Source organism: Osmerus eperlanus, chromosome 4, assembly GCF_963692335.1.
Source record: "Osmerus eperlanus chromosome 4, fOsmEpe2.1, whole genome shotgun sequence".
Lineage (NCBI taxonomy): Eukaryota > Metazoa > Chordata > Actinopteri > Osmeriformes > Osmeridae > Osmerus > Osmerus eperlanus.
This window is the reverse complement of record NC_085021.1, coordinates 11,239,431-11,262,625: the sequence shown is the minus strand read 5'-3', so window position 1 is coordinate 11,262,625 and position 23,195 is coordinate 11,239,431. Positions and strand designations below refer to the sequence as shown.

General features: G+C 47.8%; 1 protein-coding gene across 1 annotated transcript in view; it reads left to right on the top strand.

The window, feature by feature from the left end:
* Window positions 1-3,055: 3,055 nt before the first annotated feature.
* Window positions 3,056-23,195, top strand: part of itga5 (integrin, alpha 5 (fibronectin receptor, alpha polypeptide)) — a 34,476-nt gene continuing 14,336 nt past the window's right edge. Inside the window, exons 1-17 of the mRNA XM_062458925.1 lie at window positions 3,056-3,620; window positions 12,939-13,069; window positions 16,610-16,710; window positions 17,249-17,372; window positions 17,872-17,933; window positions 18,034-18,079; window positions 18,180-18,305; window positions 18,470-18,514; window positions 18,771-18,814; window positions 19,094-19,150; window positions 19,892-19,944; window positions 20,086-20,294; window positions 20,546-20,737; window positions 20,842-20,887; window positions 21,026-21,139; window positions 22,432-22,487; window positions 22,937-23,094. Of these exons, the coding sequence (XP_062314909.1) occupies window positions 3,412-3,620; window positions 12,939-13,069; window positions 16,610-16,710; window positions 17,249-17,372; window positions 17,872-17,933; window positions 18,034-18,079; window positions 18,180-18,305; window positions 18,470-18,514; window positions 18,771-18,814; window positions 19,094-19,150; window positions 19,892-19,944; window positions 20,086-20,294; window positions 20,546-20,737; window positions 20,842-20,887; window positions 21,026-21,139; window positions 22,432-22,487; window positions 22,937-23,094 (1,773 nt within the window). The 5' untranslated portion in view covers window positions 3,056-3,411. The remainder of the gene's footprint in view (window positions 3,621-12,938; window positions 13,070-16,609; window positions 16,711-17,248; window positions 17,373-17,871; window positions 17,934-18,033; window positions 18,080-18,179; window positions 18,306-18,469; window positions 18,515-18,770; window positions 18,815-19,093; window positions 19,151-19,891; window positions 19,945-20,085; window positions 20,295-20,545; window positions 20,738-20,841; window positions 20,888-21,025; window positions 21,140-22,431; window positions 22,488-22,936; window positions 23,095-23,195) is intronic.

The following is a 23,195-nucleotide window of genomic DNA, read 5'->3' as shown; positions in this document are numbered from 1 at the left end:
GGACACTTTCTGGCTCGTCTTTCTCCCACACACATCGTCTCAGTGGGTCTGGGTTCACAGTAAAGCTGGCTCCTATGGAGAGGGGAGAGAGAACCAGGTCCTGCACGGATGCTGCTAGATGGTGAAGGGGGAAGGAATGGCTGATGAGCAGTTGATCTAAAACGAGGAAATTATTCAGTCTGTTGCTAAGGGTCACAAAAACAGTGGACAACCTTCTCTGACAACCATGTCGAACTCTCATCTCGGGTCCTTATGACCAATCTGTCGACCAGTCCACAAAGTCTCAGGCTGGCCGGAATAATCAGCCACACCTCCCCACCCTTCCTCTCTCAGAATGGAAAGGTTAGAGAGAAAACCGTTGAAGGCATTCCAGTACGTGTATGTGTGTGTGTGATAGAGAGAGTGTGTGAGACCGAGGGGATCTAAGAGGACCTAGTAGGAGCAGGAAGTGCAGGCAGGACTTTACATTGGAGGAATTTCCTGCCTGTTAGATGAATATCACGACAGTACAGGGGAGTGAAGGGAGAGAAAGGGTGGCAGAGGAAGGGGACCAGCAGTGAATGTTTTAAAGGTATTTTGAGAAAGGTTTAAGGCTTAAGGTTTGGATCAAGAAAGGTCTTTGCCATTCGGAAACTAAGCTACAGTAGCTCCTTTATTCTTTTCCACTTGTGGATTCAGTTTCCAATTGCAACACAAGTCCTTTATCAATCAATCATTATGGCATCTAATTTCCTTTATTTTACCGTAGTTAAACAAATCACAAAACAAGGCCTTAAATAAACGGATTTGCAGACAGGCAGAGGAACAAACAAGCTACCGATCCTGTTCTACTTGTGGTAGCGCGCTTATGAGTGTACACATCCCATACAGCCTGTTGTGGGCCTGTTTGCTGTCTGTTGCTGAGTGGTAAAATAGCGTTTACTCTGGAAGTTAAAAGGGTAACAGTGGCCTTAACAGCCGTTAGAATGACTCTCCCCCCCACCCCCCACGGCGTCGCTCTCTGTCAGACCATGTTTATGTAGCGAAGAGAGATGAGTGGGGCAGGGAGGGAGGGGACCTGAGACGTTTGAAATATGCGACTGGGTGAACGTGCCACTGGTTGCTATATCAGCATCCAATGAAGATACTTTGTTGATTTGAAAACTAAGAGTTACGTGTTCCAAACCACTCATAAGATTTAAGAGTATACGATTAGAAAAGAAATTGCCAGGATCAAATGGTTCACTGGCCTTCTGGCAATTCTATAAATAATTTCCCCAAGAGTAGGAAAAGACACGTGTCCAGTAAGTGTGTAACTGACTGCGTGTGTCTATATTTAAACATGTTTCCCTGCTGTTTAGAGTACTGTAAATTGTGCTATAAGTGTTTTGTTGTACCCTTAATGTGTTGCCATGACAGCCCAGTGATGAGGTCACATAAGAGGCATTTTAAGTTCCACCTCCTATTCTGGACTGGATATCTTTTAGAAAGAAGAACAACTCCAACAAGCAAACAACATTTTGGAATGCATGCATTTGCTCGTTTAATCTCAAATGTGTATTATAAAAGAACATACTAGCCTATTATACTTAGTGACCAAATAGTGTACAACCTACTGAATAACAATGCACTTCATCATTAAGAATCCTCTTTGATGACCATATGACCCCACATTTCTAAGTGACTGTGCAGAACAATTGGACACGAGACGAAATTGAGCCAATCTTATCTGCCTCTAAAGTATTCCTTTACCCAGCAATTCTGTTTGACCTCAAACTTTTGACCTTGCTTTGTCATGGCTTGTGAGTCTGTAGATGCTAGGGGGTCATCCTTTGGCCTTAGAAAGGCCAAACCAACAACATGGTTCCTCCATCTATGCATAATGGACACATTTACAATAATGTTACTACAAAACATGATGTATTCCAAAGGGCGTGGCGTAGTATCATGTTTTTCAGTGTTTGTTTTTAGTGCAGTGATGGGTTTGTAGAGTAGTGGCGATGTGGTTCCCCAATTCATATGGGGTGTGTCTGCACAGAATACTAAATCATGTGAACAGTGACATGATCTAGTTGGGGTAGTAACCACTTCATATACACTCCGAGTTCCATCCATCTGCAAGCTCATCATGTGGCGGGCCTAAAAACAGAGTGAGAGAATGAGAGCACTCCAGGATTAGGGCTTTGAACCGTCACGTAGCGCCAACAGCTGTGAACTGGGCTTCAGACAGCACACATTTCTCCCCTTAGCCTATGGGACTGGGCCTCTGCTCCCCTGCCCCCATCAGTGGTTCTAAATATTAGCCTGAGGAGAGTGGTCCTTTCTGACACACAGACAAATTTGTCCCTCCTGTTCAATCCCTAGGGGTGGCTGGTTTAAAGTGCATCAGCAAGACCAACAGTCACTAATTCTGGTCAGCCTGTTGACTATATTACAGATCTCATTTCAGCGAGTTGCTTGGTGTTACTTTAAAGCCACTTTCCAACTGTTTGGGTCTGGTGTGACTCTAGGACACAAATAGGAAGTGTTCCCACAGTCTGAAAGTACCTCTCCCTGTTAGAGAGCACATTATCAAACATCCAATTAAGTGTTTATCCTTTTAACATTTATGTTAGCAAATCTCAAGAGGCTGAGGTAAAGACAGGGTTGGTTATTTTCAAGAGCATGCAGTGGGGTATCTCCCACAACATGTCTAAAGATAAGATCAAATAACTATGTTCATACAAAAGGGGAATTCTAAATACCAATCTTTCTAGGCAAGATAGATTTTTAATTTCAGTTAATTTCACATATGTGCAGTGCCCTTCGATTGGTCATTTCAACACATCTCAACACTTATCAGACACTAAAGCCCACCTAGCCGAGTCCAGGTTGAAAAGGTCAGTTGTATTAAGTTAATTGTTGAAGGATATCAACGACAGAAACCCCTCTGTCTGGAGTTAATCATTTGTCTGCTATCAAGAATGATAAAAGCCTATCTACGTTCATGCTTGAAGGTACGGTGAGCTACGTCTAACTAAATGATGTTGATTATAAATATTTGCGCACCGTGAAGCGCAGAGACAAACGCTTTTTCGCCGTTGAGGGTACTTGGGACTTTTCTCTGCACTGCTTGCTCCGATTGCTTTTTTGTGAATCAAAAGCTCCACCTCTCCAAAAGTTTGTCATGAACAGAACTCCCTCCTTCCAATATAGCCTACTCTCAATTAGGTGAGCAGGGAAACCATAGTGAGTGAGAGAGAGCGAGGGGTGAGGACGTCGAAGGAAGCTGACAGAGCGTTAATAAGATACAGAAGAATTTGAGTTACAGGCATGCAGACAAGACAACGAGACTGATTCCCTTGTTCCAGAGACTACGGACTTTAAATCTAAAAAATAATTTGGTGAAGTCTTGACTCGAACCAACGCTTAGTGGACTAATTTATAAAAAAAATGGGTTCTAAAAGATATCGGTCGAAGACGTTTGGGAAAACACTCTCTCTAAACCGTACGCTCCTTTGTATAATTTGGGTTTTATTCACACTTTTCCACCCATTCGGCTCTGCTTTCAACCTGGACGTGGAGAATCCTACTGTCTACAGCGGACCTAACGGGAGCTACTTCGGATATTCCGTGGAATTTTACTTGACAAATTCTGCTAGGTGAGTTCACCCCCTAAAGCAATGTGGTGAATTGTTTCTAAATAAGGATGGTTGTGGTTACATTTGAGCATCCTGGTCCTAATGCAGTTTAGCATCTGAATAAAACCTTGACATGGCTAATGCATGTTGTGGACCGTTTTGTGAACAATGGAACAATTGAACTTCACTTGAAGTGCGTATCGGTAAGGTCTTTTAACGCACCTTCTTTCAGAAACTGTCTGAGCAAGCCAGATTTCTACTGTCTACCTGCAACATGCAACACATGCACACCGCCAGACAATGGAAGTTTATTAGGACTGGTATCTTGGCGCATACATCTAAATCCAAACACGCATAAAAAAATAACTTTGATAAATTCTACAGGCAACCATGCATCAAACATTCAGTTTATTCGAATCATGCAACCTACCAAAAGTCACAAATATTTGTCTGTAGAGACTAGGGAGTGGGCTCTAGCAGACATGCCATCTCAATAGACAGTCATCTCTTGATTTGGCTACCCTATTACTGAATATGGACCATAGACAGTATCATACATAAACAAACATTTATGGAAGGTTCAATTTGTAGCGCAATCCTATTACAGGAAACCTTTTCATATAATCATCCGTAAATGGAAATCTCATTGACCCAAAAATTGGATTCCACTCTGACCTCTAATGTGCTGAAATCTCATTTACCATCTCTAAAAGCCAAAACAGAGCCTCTTAAAAGCCTCCCTTTCTTCACTTCACTTTTGCTGCCTTGTTTCAGTCACATCATCCATACCCGTCTTGGTGTGAACCACTCCTGTGCACTTTCCTACATGCCTGGCCTTGTGGGCATGTGAGCCAGCTGTGTGTGTGTCCCTAACATGCTGTGACTATCTCAGGAGCATGGCACGCAGTGGCCAGTGGTCAGACCCCTAAAGAGCCGAGGGCTGTCATTAAGAGGGGCTCCAGACCCCTGTCATACCTATCATAGGCTCCTCAAGCAGACGCACATGGGCTGCCAGTCTGGCCGGAGACCTGGCAGTAAGATGATGCAAGGCGCCCTGACTGCCCCAATGACATATCCAGCAGATAACAACATCTGGTTCTTGTATCAGAAATGTTGGCAGCAGCAGAAGTGAAGGCAGCAGAGAGAGGTAGAGGCATGGTGTCTGAGCTGGAGCTGCGTCTCCAGGCCCGGGTGCTGTCAAGTCAGTGGAGTCTGATGCCACTGCTCCTAATTCAGTAATACAGATTGGCAGTCTGGACCTGCCTGCTCTATAATTGTAATGATCATCAACCGAGGCGGCCGGGCCCGGTCCAGCCAGGCCGGGGCCCAGACGTAATCAGACGTCCTGGCTGCGTTAGTGTCTGTCTGCCCAGCAGGGTCCCAGCCAGCCAGCCAGGGTTTTACTGAAGGCTTTGTGCCGAGTGGGCCGCCAGCAGCTCTAGTTTCCCCGTGTTCTCCTCTCCACACCCCTAGTCTCCAGACAAGGGGGTTTCCCCCTCCTTTTCCTTCTCTCTCTCGCTCCCTCTTTCCCTCTCTCTACCTCTCTCTGTCTTTCTCCCCTCTCTCTATTTCTTTCCCGTTCTTACAGGGCTGTTTCTATTGGTCTATATTATTCTGGCAGACCTACCGGAGCTCCAGCAGAAAGCTGTATGATTTAGAGTGTGATGCTAGCCGACACTGAGTCAGAGTAGAGTGGAAATGCCCGTCTGTACTCTACCTCTGCCTCACCTCCTCCTCTGCTGATGTCATTCTGCTGGGCTCTGTAATCCCCTATTAGTCCCCCATCCCCCACTGTCTAGCGCCCCCCCCCCCCCACTCCCTCCCCTTCAGGTCTCATGGAGTATGAAGTCACTGCTAGTCATCTCTGTGATGACTTCATCTGAACTTTCAAAGACTTGGACGTCATTGTTCTGGAGGAGGAGATGGGAGTGGATCAGTTAGCACATGTGTAAGCATCAGGGGAGAGTTGATGCCCAAAGCATCCTCCCTAGTGGGTCTCCTGGCTCTGGCCCGTGTGTGATGATAGATAGGTCTGTGTTTGAAAGACATGTAAGCCATGTATGTCAGGCTTTTATCTATGGCCACTTTGCCTCGTCTGTGCATTTCACAACCTGTCACTGCACATCAACAGGAAACTGGATACATAACTAGCTTCCCCTTATCTCTTGTGGGGTGCGCCATCAGCTTATCTTCCAGGTCTTGGAGACGCGTGGGAGCTGGGGAGTAGCTGGGACCCTGAGGTGAGGTCGGCCTGGGGGCTGGGGAGTAGCTGGGACCCTGAGGTGAGGTCGGCCTGGGGGCTGGGGAGTAGCTTGGACCCTGAGGTGAGGTCGGCCTGGGGGCTGGGGAGTAGCTTGGACCCTGAGGTGAGGTTGGCCTGGGGGCTGGGGAGTAGTTTGGACCCTGAGGTGAGGTCGGCCTGGGGGCTGGGGAGTAGCTTGGACCCTGAGGTGAGGTCGGCCTGGGGGCTGGGGAGTAGCTTGGACCCTGAGGTGAGGTCGGCCTGGGGGCTGGGGAGTAGCTTGGACCCTGAGGTGAGGTCGGCCTGGGGGGTTTCCTCCTGTTCGACATCAGTACAGATGTTGCAAGACGCACAGCTCCGACCTGCCTGTCTGGAGCCATCATGCTTTGATCTGGAAAACATGCATGATGGCTGACTTGGGCCAGCTGGTGGTCTGTCTGCGGACCATGTTGGAGCAGCATGGGTGGACTGAGAGAGAACGGGAGAAACGAGAATGTTGCACCTTCTACATTGACCACACACACACAAAACACGTTCTTTGTCACTAATGCTGACGGTTCCATGTCCAGGAGTGAATGTGTGTCTGATTCCTGTCATGCCCTGTGGCCTGCTCTAATGAAATTAGGGATCCAGGCCTTAACACAGACCACCGTGTGAGACTGCCTGAGGACAGGGTTCATGAACTATATGTGAGAGCTCTTGTCAGATATACACAGGCAAAGCAAGAGGTTATTTATGGTCCTGTGTGTGTGTGTGTGTGTGTGCGCTGGACACGAGGAGAAAGAGAGAGAAGGAGATGAGCTCAAGTTGACTTTGGTCAAATGAATCTCTGAGGCAACAAGGGGAGTGTTCATCCATCATGTTGGAGGCTGAGAGCTGCAGAAGCCCTGCTGCTTCCCTGTGCCTGGTACCAGGGGACAGGATATCGACCAGACCCGAGGGATGGGATAGGTTAACGGTCTGGCTGCAGATACCAGACTTGCTCTGGAGAGTCTGAGCTGTGTTTGCTGATAGTCCTCTCCATATCTCCAGCATGTCAATATTGGTCCAGGCCTCGGTTCTAGAACTGTTCTAAAGCTGAACAGGCACTGTTCAAGAGGTGGAACTGCCTATTCTCTCCACCCGTATTGGTCTGAGTTGGATTGGTAGCATAGGAGACTCCAGCTGTCTGATATTGAGCTGTTCCATTCAGCCCATCCCTGCAACATGTGTTAATTGTGAGGTGTGGCGTTCCTTCTTAGATCATGGATAGTTTAGCTGTGACCAACAGACTGAGGTCATCCTGTCCATGTTGGTCACTCTACTGGAGCTTGCCCTCCTAAATGCGGTTGCTGCTAAACCAATATTGATACTGGGCTGAGGTCTCTTAGTACTAAAACAGCTCTGTTTTCCCTGTGTCTACACTGAGGTTCCATCTCCATATATGATTGCACACATTTCTATTATTGCTTTTATTGCTGTTTTTTTTTGTATCGGCCTGTTTATGATTCACATTACCATCTATGTTTATGTGGGTGTGTGTGTGTTGTTGGATATGTGTATGTGTGCTGTCAGGCTATTCTTCTCCAGGCTTCTCATCTCTGCAATCAGTACATTTCATACCCTGTGGACAATGGGGCCCATTGTTGGGCAGCAGAAAAGGTTTGCTGTTTTTTGTTGGAGACACTTTCCATGTGACTCATTTCTTTCTTTCTTTATTCACTTTTTAAAGGGCTTTTTGGTCCTCCCCTGATCGAGCTTCAGGCCTGTGAGATTCAGACAGGGAGTGGTAACATTAGAAAGGCTTGTTTGAAAGGTTAATAGAGACATGCTTAGCCTGGTGGCAGGGGCCATGGAGCAGTCTGCCTGACGGCCTTGCATTTACTGCCTGTGTGGTAATGGGTATAATAAGCCTCTGTGTGTATGTCAATTGAAAACAACATCTGTGTAAGGTGATGATGGCTTGAATGGGTTTGGTGGACCTTATGTAGAGATGGACAAAGGCCCTAGGTGCTTCATGTGGTCCTGATGCCCCAGTTTTATCAAACAGACGACTCGGGCCTGTACATGCATTAGAAGGAAACTTCTGTAACTTAAGGAAAAAGCCCTGTACAACGGTTGAGTGGTTACTTTGGTTTTCAATTCGGATTCAAGCCATTGAAATGGATTTGACTCTGTTTTGGACTATGGCCGCTAATGTTAGTGTAGCAGGAATGTGGGGGGACAGGAGTGGTGTGTCAGCTGGGATCAGAGAAGTGTCTGTGGGGGCTGCCCCTCCTGTTATCCCCCCAGTCCTGTCTGGAGGTGTGAAGGGCTGGAGCTCTGGAGCTCTGTGGAGAGGTGTGAACGCCCTGCTGTTCCACTCTTCTCACAGTGGTCCTGGGCTCTGTGGGGGAGATTACAGGGGTCTGGGCAGTTAGGGAATGGGGGATGGGCCACAATTTGGCAACAGAAAACACGGGGGCTGATACCACAGTCCATGTTGATTCAGGAGTAGTTTGTTTTAAATTACCAACTCGCCACTTGTGAAACCCTTGTTACGGTGAAATGACATGGTTGGTGGTTTTGCTTTCAGCAGTTCCCCTGTGTCTCACTTTCCCCTTAATGTCCATAGAGAAAACGGAGGCAAGCTGCTCATACAGGATCCAGCCAGTGGTCTATATAGGTATTACAGTTATGCAGCAGCCGGGTGCCAATTATAAGCTCATCTCCTCAGCTGGCGAGGGATTCACTCAGCATGTCCTGGCACTCAGAGATGTACAGCTGTGTGTGTGTGCGTGTGCGTGTGTGTGTGTTCCTGACCCAGTGATTCACTGACCTCCGGCTGTAGAGCCCTCCTCTCCTGAGAGGAAATGTTTGTGTGGTGATGGTCAGATCCGCTCCGAGAGGGTTTGAACTGTTGATCAAATCAACAGTAATGGGTGGGGCTGCATTCTAACTGCTCCTTTTGAAGTTCATCTGGAGATTCTGTGATCATGTGTATGTCAATGGGTCAATTTTGCGAAACGGGATTGTTTTAGATTCTCTCCATATATTGCATCCTGAGTATACTGTAGATGCTCTCCGGTGTTGCTTGCTACTGTCCCCTTGTACAGGGATTTTAGTTAGTACACTGCACTCTCAATCAGCACCAGTCACCCCAGAGGCTGACACTGCTACTCTCATCATCTCTGTCAGTCCCCCAGGAGCAGAGAGCTCCTAGACAGCAGCACTGTGTGTGCATGCTGAGTGGCCAGCAACGTTACGAAGATGAAGTCATACAATACGTCTAATATGGTGCCAGTAATGGACTTCTAATTGAGAAACTAAGTAACTGTTTCTTTGTCCAGTGATTTTGCGTGGATTAAATGAATGCCCTCTTCTGTTGTTGTCAGTGAGCTGGTGTAGAGAGGGAGAGAGAGGGATGGGGGTGCTTGTTGGCCAAGCACCCCCATCCCGCACCCATGGGCCCGACACTGGTTGTGTCGGGCCCATGGCATGTCTGAGGCTGTCCTTGAAAGGGAGGTCAAGAACAAATTCTGGTCCAGCTGGAGTCAGTGCATAAGTTAACTCTCTTTGGATCCTACATGTGACAACACTCCAGATGTTGATGTGTGTAGAGATTGAACAGTGTAAACTCCCATGAAGAGCTGAGTGCCTGCTCGTGGGCTGAAGATGAGCTGAGGTCCCTTTGGTTGAGGGTAGGTTATGGAGTTATGGACCCCTCCTGCCCTTCACCAGTCCCACCAGCATGAGATGACCCCAGTGTTGGTGACTTTGGCATACTGTTACCATTCCCACCGCTAGCTCTTTTATAGCTGCAGATGGTGACAGCAGCCGTTGCTGGTAGGCCAACAAACGTGATTGTAATTTCTTGCTATTTAGTCAAAGCTGTTTTTTCCCCCCTGCTGGCTTAAACCAATTATAATAGTGTTCAAGTGACATAAGCGTTGCAGCTGGGAAGAAGACAATTAAATGTGGAGTGGGGGGAAAAGTTTGCAGGGGCTGGAGAGGAATTTGGCCTGGGACTCTACCCCCCAACCTCACCGTAAACTAGGCCTGGTGAAAGATGGTGTCAAATCAGCAATTCCCAGCTTTTTTCATTACTCTTAATGTCTCCACCCCATATAAATAGTGGTTTCTGAGCCATTATGACGTGGTTAGATATTGTTTAGAGTTTTTGCTGTTTGCAGAAGCCTCAAATGGGGTGGAACCCTCAATCGATCTTACAGGGGAGCTGCTGTTTTTGTGCCCCACATTTGAAGCCTAAGTCATTTAGTTTAATTAACACTGTAACTCTCCGAAGGGTGGTGGACTCTTTTAATGGCCGATGTCTGGCAGATGATTTGGTAGGTATGTCTTGCCTTTTGGAGAAATTGAGAAGCCATGCATATATTTTATCCGCCCACAATTCCGGCAGACTGCTCAAGCTGGCTCTGAACCAAACATTGACCAGTGGCTGGTTCTGAAAAAGGTTAGAAAACTAGAAGATGTTTTCTTCTTGAGGGCTACCATTACTTCTTCCATGTCCAGTAATTCTGGTGGACTTTTTATGAGCCCCTTCATGTGAAAATGCTTGCATAAAGACCTACCATCAAATCTGCTATAAACCAGTTTCCACACACACACATTTGAGATTGCTACTAAATCTATAAGTTAGCCAACTACAGCTAAGAACTATCATTTGACATAGCATTTAATTTGAAGGGTCCTATTGACACAAACACCAAATTATAGGTAGGTAAAACAAGTCTTTATTAATGCTAACAATGGGCCCTCATTTAAGTATGTAGCAAGAAGGAGGGGCTGATATTCCAGTCTGAAGTACTGATCTTCTGCCAAACAAAGGCCTATTAAATGCTAATCATTCCTTATTTACAGAACGATTAGATTGCTATCAAGGTGTGTGTGTGTGACAGGTTGTAAAATTACACCTCAGTCTGTTTCCAGTTTGCTGATTAAAGCATGTTCCTGTTTTGTTGTTTCCAGTTTTTTTCCCGAGCTTTTAATACAGCTGGCCAGTGTTCAAATCAGATAACTGTAGTAGTGCTTAGTAGCCATTAGCTTGAATAATGAATAATGCCCCACCTTTTTGTAATTTTGATTACTCGTTTGAAAACAGAAAGCTTTTCAACATCTGCAGGAACACAACTTAGAGTGGCATTTCTGCTTATCTCTCGAGGAACTTGAGGAAACAGAATCATTTTTCTCAAAGGCGCTGACTGTTTTGCAGCCTTCCAACTGTCCATCCTGTCTTCACTGAGGAGAACCATAACATACTGCCCTCAGCAGTGTGGTCTGTTATGAGTGTGACCACAGGGCACACCGGGGTCATGTGTCTACTTTTCCATGGGCCTGTTCATTGTCTGTTCTATGCAAGAGAGTGTGAAGAGAGATGTAGAGACAGAGAGAGAGCTAGCAAGAGAGAGGGAGCCTCTGTCTCAGCTGTCTCATCGTGGGAATCCGTGACCGGGAGGCTTCTCTGGGATTTACATTATTCTACACCCGGAGCTCTGCACTACTCCTCTGGGAGGATCCCTCCGTCCACACACACTTGGCACTAGAAGGGATTTTCTCTCTCTTGCTCTCATTGTCTGTCGCTCTCACTCTCGCTTTCTCTCCTTTTCTGTTAGCCGGGGGGCCGTGTTTTCATTTGGTTCTTCCAAAACAAACTTCGATCCCCCTCCCCTGTTTAGTTTAGTGTAGTTTAGTTTGTACTAAGTTTCTGGTGAGGTGGAGACTATGGTCACAGGTTGTGGTGAGACATTAAATCCCCTTCTGACCTGCCTTGCTGGGTCTGCCACAAAGCTGTGTGTTTTCAGAACCTCAAACACATGTACAGGGATGTCATCGATACACAATTTACATGGTATTGATCTCAGTAGGAATACAATACACTTTTGATATTAGAACATAATACATGAACAGATAATGGTACACTAGCTGATCTGTTGATTGTGATGAACAAAAGCACATAAGAAATCCTTGATTTTTCCTACATTATGCTTTTCCATTGTGAGTCAGAGGCCCAGGCTGGCTCTCCTCAGCTGGGGTTGTGCCAGCTGGGTCTCCCCCAGGGCAGGAGGCTAAAAATAGAACAACAAACAACGTAAACGTCCATGGACCATGGGGAGACCTGGAGCAGGAAGGGTGTTCTCTTCCTGTGTTCGGACCCCCCAGGCTCTCCCTCTGCCCTCAATGCCCCCATCGCTCTTCCGCCATCCTCACTGCCCACAACCATGCCAGTGATGATGATGATCGTATAATGGGTTCCGCAGTGAGGTAATGGCTACAATGGAGCAGCCGGTCAGCTAGACAGTCTTCTGGAAAAAAAGTTTTTTTTAAGGGTTAGGATTAGTTTTTTTTTTTTTTTTTTTTTTACAGTACCCATGTCTCAAAAGAAAAAAAGTTTCTTTTAAGGTGCTTCCCCTGTCTACTTTCCCCCCTTCCTTCCCTTCCTCCCTGTCCTTGGTCTGCTGTGCCTCAGAAGTCCCTGTCCTCCTCCATACCCTCCAACCTCACCTGCAGGCCCGCTTGTGCAGAGCAGGGAGAGCTGGAGACGAGGTTCCCAGGCCTGGCCTGACGTTTACAGTAGAGTTGCAGTCAGATAGATGTTCAGGCCTCAACTCCGCTGGGAGAGGGCCACACAGCTGTGGAAACAACAGTGTGACTCCACTTAGGCCGTCTGCTCTCTTGTTTTCCCATTGAATTTGCCCCACTGGGATGTGTGTGTGTGTGTGTGTGTGTGAGAGAGTTTTGAGTTTGCGTGTCTTGCATGCCAAAGAAGACACATGCACATACTGTACACCAACAACTACACTTGTTATGTAACCTATGTTCTGTTCTGAAACCTGTTAAAGTGTTTCATGTAGAGGGGATGGCTTAGTAAGCAGCAGCACTTGTGTACTACCTAATGTTCAAACTGTTGAATGGGAGGTCTGTAATGCATGTGTTTAATTGATGCCTGACAAAGAACTAAATTTCACCAACTCGTCTGAAAAATATTGCATTGGATAACCAGCTATGCTTTGCAATTCGTGTTCTCTGTTATCTTCGACTTGTATATGATTGGAGTGGAGGGTTGGTTAGATGTAAATGTTTACAGTGAGCATAACTGTGTTCTTCCTCTCTTGCTACAGTGTGAGTGTGGTGATCGGCGCTCCGAAGGCCAATACCAGCCAGGTGAACATCACAGAGGGCGGGTCTGTCTACTACTGCCCATGGAGTCTCAGCCAATCACAATGCCACAGCATTGAGTTTGACCCTCAAGGTAAGCCTTCCTATTGGAAGAAGGCCCCCTCCCCCAGTGTTTGCTCATGAAGTCACAGGCATGTATAATCTACATAGATGGATACCATGTTGTATGGTAGACACAGCCAGGTTGTGTCTGACATAACACTTGATGTCATAATTACACAGCAGCGTGACAGCTGTTGTCAGAGCCTCCCTGTTTCCAGTAACACACACCACTCCCCTATCCCTCCTGTTTATTGTCCTGACTGGAGAGGTTGAGGCAAGTTAAGAGGATATTTGAGGACTGTAAAGCTGGTCAGGTTCTCTCTTATCCTGGCCCACTGGTCCATGACCGTGATGTAGCAGGTCTGGATCAGGCGTCAGTGTTCCACCTCACCGCTCTTTGGATGATGCTGGGAAGCTAGATGATCCCTTTCCAGCTTCCTGTTTGTGTGCTTTCTCATGGATGAAAAGAGAGATTGTTTTTGTTTGAGGTACTCGAGTACCTTTCCGTCTGAGTTGGTATGTCTTGCCCGGCTGTTGTTCCAGTGGCTTTAGGGAGGTACTGTAGATAAGCTAATGAGCAGGTCCGAACACACACACACACAGAGAGCAGCATGGTATGTATAACACATGGAACATGACAGTGGTGTGTGTGCTCCCTAGTCAGCAGGGGACGGTTGGCTTCTTTCCTGGGAAATCAAAGGCGGCGTGCTGAGCTCTGAGCCAGCTGTGATTTACTATCTCTAATGCACATTAGGGCAGGAATATTCCACTGAGTCTCACACAAGCTCCCTTTAACAGCTCTCTGTAGGAGGCCTCCGATGCTTATAGCCTTTGCTCATTTCTGTTATTTTTCTTCGAGCCTTTATTCTTGCAACAGAAAATGTGTTGCAGATCCTTGGGTTTTGGCTGGAGGCCACTGGCAGTGATGTAACAGCGGGCAGCAGGGCTGGGGGTGAAGGATTGTGCTGGGGGGGCTGTCAGTATATGTCCTTCATTTCACTGATGGACTTTGAAGACGCATATTTGAGTGCATGAAGCAGATGCAACCATCTGGAATCAGGAAATGGAAGCTTTGGACAAGAAATGACCACACTGTGTAGTCCCGTCTACATTTATCTGTGAGTGTTTGTCGTCAAGTCCTCCATGACTTGACTGGTCATTCATTTATGTAATGTGTATGAGCAGCATTTAACGAGAGTGTGTATTTGGCCCTCCCTGAGTGTGGGTGAGGTCTGACCCAGGGGCTAGTGACCCATTTAATGAACTGTTCTAATTGGGTCAAAGTGGTTGGAGCAGACACTCCGGGGCCCCTCCTCCCATCCCGCTTCCTCCTCCATCCAGATAAGAGACTGCCCAGGGATCTGAGAGAGGAATAGGCAGCATGGGAGAGGGGGCAGGGTGGAGAGGGAGAGGGAGGGGGTAAGAGGGTAGATGAAGGGGAGCAGGAAAGGGGAAGAAACCAGAGCCCTGGTCGCTCGTCTCCCTCTTCTCTTCTCTCCCAAACTCCCCTGGGGGTAGCTGATGTGGTGAGTGAATTTGGCCATTTGTCTCAGACCCTATCGACACGCACACACACACACACACACACACACACATGCACAGTTCCACCCAACTAATGGATCTGCTCTCACACATTTCAAAGACTAAAGTGTGTATGGACACACTCCAGACCCCCACCCGTTTCTGCTGTCCCAGGAGAGTCTGAGCCGGGCCAGACTGGCTGGGCACCAGTCCATCACGTTAACAGTTACTCCTCCCACATTCCCTGGAAGGGCTTCAGACGACATGCTAAGGCAACATGCCTCTGGATCTCTCTATATCTCATGCTTGAATCAAACCCTGTGTTGGGCTTTGGCCATTTCACATGATGCTTGTGTGGCCATATGAAGTCCCTTACCAGCATCTCTCTGTCACACTATGAATGTCAATGTTGTGTGTCTAGACATGGAAGAGCCCACATCTCATCCCTCTAACACTGACAGAGAAGCTTCTTTTGTCTGACCATAAACAGGATCTGTAGAGAATAGTTTTGTCTAATAGAGATGGCTTTACCTGCCAAAGCTCCTGGTTGCTGGGCTAGTGTGTTCCGAAAGACACGCCAACATTCACACTGCTCTCTGGCCCAATCAACTTCCCCTCGCCACTGCTGCTCATGTTATAATAACACAGGCCTCTAAGTTGTGAAAATATAAAGAAGCTATGCTTCAGGAAGAGGCACTGTGTAGCTATTCTAGATTAGTTAAAGCAACATTCCTGCTAGTTTGTTTTGATGGTTAAAGCATGTCTGTCTTCACATGGTCTGCCACTCGCATGTACCAGGTCCAGGGTGGGCAGACTGCGGCCCATGAAGAGTAATGTTGGAGGGAAAGTCTGCTGATGGAGATGGTGCAGAACTACCGTGATGTTATTGAAAGGCTATTGAAGGTCTAATCCCCCCCTTAGATTCACACCAGGTCTGTGGGAGTCTTGACTCCCTGAGTGAGGGAGAGAGTTCACTGGAAGAGAGGGATTGGAAGTTAGGTGGGCTGGTGAGTGAAGAGATTTTGAAAGGGAAAAGAATAGCAAGAAACAAAAAAAGACTTTGTGAGGCCGAAGGGGACTTGAAGAAAGAGGGGAGTGAAAATAGTGCTTAAACAGGGATGACTAAGAGGTTGCTAGGAGGAAGCAGGGCCCGAACGTTTGTTTTCCTTGGACACAGGCCTCCCCCTCTGTTTCTTCCCAACCAAGACATGGAACAGGCCCTCATCCAGGGCCCAAGGCAGCTCTGCTGCCTGGCTGGCTGGGTTGAGTAGGGGAAAGGACAGATGAGGATGGGAAACGAGGGGCTGGAGTGGAGGGGGCTGACGCACAGCCTGATTTCCTCACATCCACACAGGTCATGATCTCTGTGTCTCCACCAGGCCCCGGAGAGATTGCAACACACTTGTGGTTGAGCTGTGCTAGGTGGGGTGGGCCAGGGAAAGTAGGGAGATGGATATTGGTGCAGTAATATAACGGATTTCATCATTCTTCCTTCCAGTACATTTGCGATGTGCTCTCTCGTTTCCTTTGAATATGACTTGTATTACGAGCATCGATTGCCGATCTCTATCATCTACATCCCTATCGAATCGATTTGAAACATTTACCCCCAACCATGGCAACACAGATGTTACGTACGTCTTGCCAGTAAAGCTCCTTTTGAACCTGACTCTGCTAGCCATCTGTCTTGTCACCTGTTGCTGTCACAGTGTTGAGGAGGGAGATCCACTTTACTGACCAGGTGGCCAAACAGATCCAGGGTCAAAGAGGCCAAAACAAACCAGGCCATGCCAGGCCAGGCCTAACCAGGCTAAGCAGGGCTGACCCTTGTTGACGTAGTGTTATTCAACAACATTGCCCCCCACTTTTTCCCCCACATATTTTCGTCATGCAACATTTCATTTAAATGAGTCTTTTACGAAGCCAACAGTCCAGATGGTTTGAAGAGACCTGGAGACGGAGTGTCAGTGACGCATTAGGATCCAGGAGGAGACATGCATGTTATGTTAAAGAGCCATCACTCACTCTTGTTTTTTTTCTTCTTCTCCAGGGGATCGCACAGTCTCTCTCAACGACACAGACTACCAGGCTGAAGTCAAGTCCCACCAGTGGTTCGGCGCCACCGTGCGTTCCCACGGCGACACCATTCTGGTAAGATGACCCTTCCAGCCAGGAATGGAGATGGGGGTGAGGCAGAGCAGCAGTTTGTCTTTCAACCTCTCTCTGCGGCTCTGAGGTTCTCAGTAGTTCAGCAAGGGAGTACGTGTCGGCTGGGTCACACGGCCATGAGAAACGTCTGGCCAACGTTCTGATGAGGTGCTTTAATGTCATGGAGGGTTGTGGATCCGCTTTGTTCAAGGTTCGTCTCAAAGGGCGTCGTCAAGTGATTTGTTGTGATTCTGCTTCAACTTTCACTTCCAGTCTGCTGCTCCGAGGAGAAAGTGTTATTTGTGCCCTCCGTGACATCAAAGCAGATCCATCTGTTGTGGAGTGCTGATTGTGTGGGTTGACCTGGGTTGAGTTACATGGTTACTCTGCTCCAGATGTACCACTGACCTCTCCTAGTCTTCTCCAAGTTCAGAAGGGTGTTGTTGCAACTGGAACGCATCTCATCTCTTTTCCCTTCTTACCTCGCCCCTTCCTACTTCCCCGTCCTTCCTCACCTCTCTTCTCTCCTTCCCTCCCGCAGGCGTGTGCCCCTCTCTACTCCTTTCGCACCAAAGAAGACATCCCTCATTCTGACACCACAGGAACCTGCTACCTCTCCGTCCACAACTTCACCAAGTTTGTGGAGTACTCTCCCTGTCGCACAGGTAGGCTTATCCCTGGCTCGGCTTCCTCACCAGCATTGGTGGTCTGCATCTAGACAGACGATACTTCACCAACAAAACATTGCCCACACTTAACCAACTACTACTAACTTTACTGTATGTGAAATGATACAAAAGTGATAGATGTATTGGAGGAACAGCGAAGGTTACAGAGCTGGTGACCACTGCTCTAGGTACTGAAAGCACCCACACAGGTGACTGATGAGCCCTGACTCTGATAATGCAGCTGTCCACACAGCTGGGGCTAGACAGGAGGTTAAGTGCTGAGCTCTGTGGGGTCAGCAGAGAGAGAGGATGGGGATGGGCTCAAGTAACAGTGCTCAGAGACACGCACGCCTGTTAAGAGGCATAAACCATGTGGGCCTATTGGGACAGTGACCATCCCTTTGGTATTGGGTAGAATTGCTCTTATGGGGGAGGAGCATCATGTTGTAATGTGGCTAAGTTTTTCTGATCTATGAACAATTTCTGGTTGGTTCAGAGTTCATTGGAGAGGGAGGCCAGGGCTACTGCCAGGGTGGATTCAGTGCTGACTTCACTAAGGTAGGATGAATCTTGACCCAAAAGGTGATTCAGGTATATTCGGTACCCTATACTATTTATGACCATATGGAGTCTAAAACTGCATTGATGTGTTCCCCAGGATGGAAAGGTGGTGCTGGGAGGGCCCGGCAGCTTCTTCTGGCAAGGTATGTGGCCTGACAACCCTTCCACACCCTCTGACCCTTCAGCAATGAACCTTCTCCACAGACAACTCAAGGACATTTTACCACTCTGCCCCCTCCCCAGGCCAGGTGATCAGTGCTGCCAAAGAGGAGATCATCAAGGCCTATTACCCAGGCTACTTCATGCAGTCTGTGGATGGCCAGATCCAGACCAGACAGGCTCAGATCAAATATGACGACAGCTACAGAGGTAAGACCGTCTTCCTGCTCTATGCACTTTGCTGGCTGGGATTGGTGGAAGAGGACTGAGATGCCATTGTGATTGGATGAAACCCAGATACTCTATCAGAGGTATATGAGCTTTCAGTGGGCTGCTGAGTAAGGCTAATTCCTGTCCTCCCCTGCTGTCTGCAGGATACTCTGTTGCTGTTGGAGAATTCAGTGGAGACCAGGAGGAAGGTAAGACTTGGCCATGAAGTGTACATCTGCAGACTTTAGGCCCACATGGTTTATACACTTACAGACATAGAAACACACACACACACAGTTTTCTACACCTGAAGTGAACTTGAACTGAACTCATCTAAAATATTTATCTTCCTATTGAGCTGAATAGGTTATGATTTCTGGAATTCTTTCAGTTCCGGAATGGTCTGACCTGCATGATATTTCCCCTCCTAAATCGTTGCTCCATTTCTGTCTGTGCACCTCTCAGATTTTGTGGCTGGCGTCCCAAAAGGAATCATGCTTTATGGTTTGGTAAGAAGTCCTCATCACTACTCTCATTTTGAAAAGAGATTGTTAGGGAGGACTGGGCTGTTGGCTCAGGACCCAGAGGTTGGGGGGTACAGAGGGGTGTGTGTGTGTGTGTGTGTGTGTGTGTGGGGGGGGGGGGGTGGGGGGGGTGCATGAGGGAATGAAAGCAGGCATAGCGCTGCTTGGCAGAACAAGAACTGTTGTTTAATTGAATTCCATGATAAAAACCTGATACTTTCATTGGACTGTGAACGTGATTTTTCACCATGTGTGTTCGTGCAGGTGTCTATTTTTAACGGCAGTGATCTGCAGTCCATGATGAATTACACTGGTGAACAGGTGAGTTACACCCTTTATGCAATGTCTACATCTCATTTTCTGTATGGTTCCCATCATCTGTTGTTTCTTATGGCAGTGACTAATCTGTAGAATCAGAGTATAATTGAGACTATGATGATATTAGCAAATATTTTACTTTACAAGTTTTTGCTCAAGGGTTTGAACCCTTTTTGTGGTTTGCTGCAAAGCCCATTTGTTGCAGTAAAGTGCTGAAGTAATTTTCGCAAACGAGCAGCATGGTTGTGGCAATGGAAAGAGAGCGTGATCCTCTTTTTAAATGATGCTGATTGGTTCAGCTGAATAAATAAAATCCCCGGCCTGTATTTGCTTACCTTCAGAGTCTGGGAAAGCAGGCTGTGTTCTCTAAACTCTAGACTCACGTTAATACAGATCCTTTGTGTGGATGAGGTGAGGAGCACTGCTACAGTAGCAGCATCCAATTAGATTTAGCCAGAAGCCACACTTTGTGAATCATTTACCAGATACTCTCTTTAATGCCTGCTATGGAAAGTCTGATGTCTGGTTTAAATTCACATGGACTTAACCATAACCACGATTCTTTGAATGAATGAATACAGTCAACAGTAAAACCTAAATTAGCTTACATCTAGTAGTTTGTCTATTTTGTCATTTAACTGGATCAAATGACATTGAATTAATATTAGTGTGCCTGCAGGCAGCAGTGGGAGAAATCTAGTGCATGGATGTGATGGAAAGGTGACGCACTCTTTGTTTTCACAGATGGGTTCTTATTTCGGCTATGCCGTGGCGACAATGGACGTCAACAATGACGGGTGAGTAGGAGTCAGTGATCTCACTCACAGCCCATGCTGATGAGCTGTACGGTGGCTGGATCGGACTTGATCCAACAATTTATGAAATGAGAAACTTCAGATTTCAGAGTGGTCTGTGTGACGCCCCCCCTCCTCCCCCAGGCTGACTGACCTGCTGGTGGGAGCCCCCATGTTCATGGTGCGAGATTCAGATGGGCGTCTGGAGGAGGTGGGCCGTGTCTATGTTTACCTGCAGCAGGGAGTCCTGAACCTGCAGCCAGCCCTTCCACACCTGACAGGCAACCAGGTGTTTGGGAGATTCGGCAGCACCATCGCCCCTCTGGGAGATCTCAACCAGGACGGATACAACGGTGAGAGGACTGGGCCAGCACTGGAGGTTGTGTGAGAAGGAGGGAGGGGGGGGGGGGGGGAGGTGGGAGCCACACAACAGAATTCTTCCAGTGTTAGTGTCAGACTCTCTGACTGTCTTTGTGCCACATTGGTATTGTTACTCAAAGCAGATCAGTCGTGGCTGTTGTTTTTAGGGTTATGGTCAGATGACCTCTTAACCTGGCCAGGACTTTAACCTCCCCTCACTCCCTGCTGTCTCCTCTGTGTCTAGATGTGGCCATCAGCTGTCCGTTTGGTGGGGAGGAGAAGCAGGGGTTGGTGCTCATCTATAACGGATACGCCGGTGGACTCAGGGACACGCCGTCTCAAGTGATAACTGGCCAATGGGCTTCAGGGACGGTTCCTGCCAGCTTTGGATTTGCTCTGAGGGGAGCCAAAGACCTGGACATGAATGGCTACCCAGGTAAGTGAAGGACCAATGCTGGTGATTGTGAACATCGTTGAGAACTTAAATATGGTAATTCACATATTGCCTTTTAACTAATAAGGTCTTGTGATATCCCACAGATCTTATCGTTGGTGCTTTTGGTGTGGACAAAGCCATTCTCTACCGGTAATGCACACCACTTTGAACTACTGTTAGTCTGTTCATTCATTCATTCATAGTGTTGAATGTTATTATTCTATTGATGTGAGATTTTTCCAGTCGTGACCCTGATCAGCGGTTAACAGTTCCATGTTCCCCCTTCAGGTCGCGTCCCATAGTCAACACCAGTGCCTCCCTGATTGTGTCCCCCACCATGATCAACCCTGAGGAGAAGAACTGCATTGTGCAGAGCGACAACACCAGCATGTCTGTCTCTTGGTAAGTGCGGTCTGGTTCCCAGCCTCCATTAACCCAGCTTGTTGTGTCTAACCGCTGGGTACACACACACACACACACACACACACACACACACACACACACACACACACACACACACACACACACACACACACACACACACACACAGCCCTCCACTATCCAGGGGGAGTCCCCCAGCTCACACACCGGACAGGAAGTCTCAGAGAACAATATCGCTCTCAGCAACAATCATGTTATTCATTTGGGGACGGTCAAGTCTTAACGGGTGACCTCTGTCCATACTAACTTCCTAGCAGGCCGCATTGTGCAGAGGAGCAGTAGAATAACAGCTTGCTGTATAGCAGCATTGTGGGGTGCTGCTTGCGTAGGCAGAGGAGGCAGGAGAGGGCAGCACGGCGCTCCACATGGCCAGCGCCCATGTCCATGTCTGCTGCTCTCCTACTTCACATCCATAAAGGAAACGCTTGTTTACACGTGCGTCGTGATTATGTTGTGTTGCCTAGTGATATGGGAGAGAGGAGTGGATTGACGGATGGAGGGCGGGATAGGGAAAGGAAAAGGGGTAGAGAGAGAGAGAGAGAGAGTGAGTGGGGGAGGGGGTGACGTTGACGGAGGGGTCAGCAGGTTTGGCTGTTGCTCTGAATGAGAGATTGTTTGGTGGTGGAACACAGCTGGGAAACATCAAGGGGCAGGGTCGCTGGTGTGCACGCACACGCTCGTACGCAAGCAGGCGCTGGAGCACACACACTGTGTGTGCTCTTTCTCAAATGTCTTCCTTCTTTCTTTGTCACCTTCCTCCGCTGACTGTTTCCAGCGTGGCTCTGCTAGTGCAGGGATCAGGGTTAGCGTTGCTGACTCCTGGATGGCGTCAGCTGGGGCTGATGTCATGGGAGAGAGCAGCAGGCTCGCACAGAAGCTCCCTGTTCACTGGAAGCGACGGACACACGAGACGCAACTCAATTTCACCCTCCTGAGCTCAGCCATTCCACAGTGTGTGGAGGGAGGGGGGGTAGATATACAGTGGATACACCAATTTGTACACTTGGCTGGTGAGAGAAGTCAGGTGCCACAACTTTCCCAAACATCATTATACAACAGTATATCCCTAGTTTAGTATTGTTCCATTGTGTTGCAACCCAGCAATATGAGCCAGTGTTCAGCCGTAGAGAGAGAGAGAGCAGGAGGTAGCTTTAGGAGGAAGGTGAATGAAAGGGGGGGGGGGGGTTCCCCATCTGTCTTTGTGCATATGTGTTTTGTATATTGATGCCTTGTCTTTATCTTCTGTCTTCTAGTGTCAACCTGAGTTTCTGCCTGTCCGCTAATGGGAAGTACCTACCAGACAGCCTCGGTGAGTCAACTGTGCTCATCTGCTTTGTATCACACACAATCCTCACATCCGTCTATCTGAATCCACAGCATTGTGTCAGCTGAATAACCTTGGCAGTCATTCTTGCATTCAACTTGTAATATGACAAATGATGAAGAGCAGTATCTAACTCCAGATTCGTGCTCCAATCCACATGACCCACAGGCCCAAAACGAGCTTTTTCTGTGTTCATTCACAACCCTATCAACCCTTCGCAATTATTCCTTTAATGACTCCCTCACATATATACACAGTTTACTCTGCTCTGTGAGCCATATGTCTCCAGCTACATTGGCTGCATTGTCTGGCTGGACTGAGCTGGGGGGTGTGCATACCTGCAGTCTTTTTTGTGATGGTGCAAAGCAATGGAACATTCATGATGCTGTGAGTGTGTGTGTGTGTGTGTGTGTGTGTGTGTGTGATGGATCCAGTCTTCCAGGTGGAGGTGCAGCTGGACCGTCTGAAGCACAAGCAGAAGGGAGCCGTGAAGAGGGCTCTGTTCCTGGACTCCCAGCAGGCCGTGCTTCAGAAGAGTGTCAGGCTGCGGAACGGAGAGCGGGTGTGTCAGGACACCAAGATCTACCTACGGGTGAGCTCCTCCATAAAAACACCCGTTCCCATAAACACCTGCCACGTTCTCCTTGCCTCGTGCCAGGGAAACGGAACCCCATTCTAATGAGGTGTTTTGAA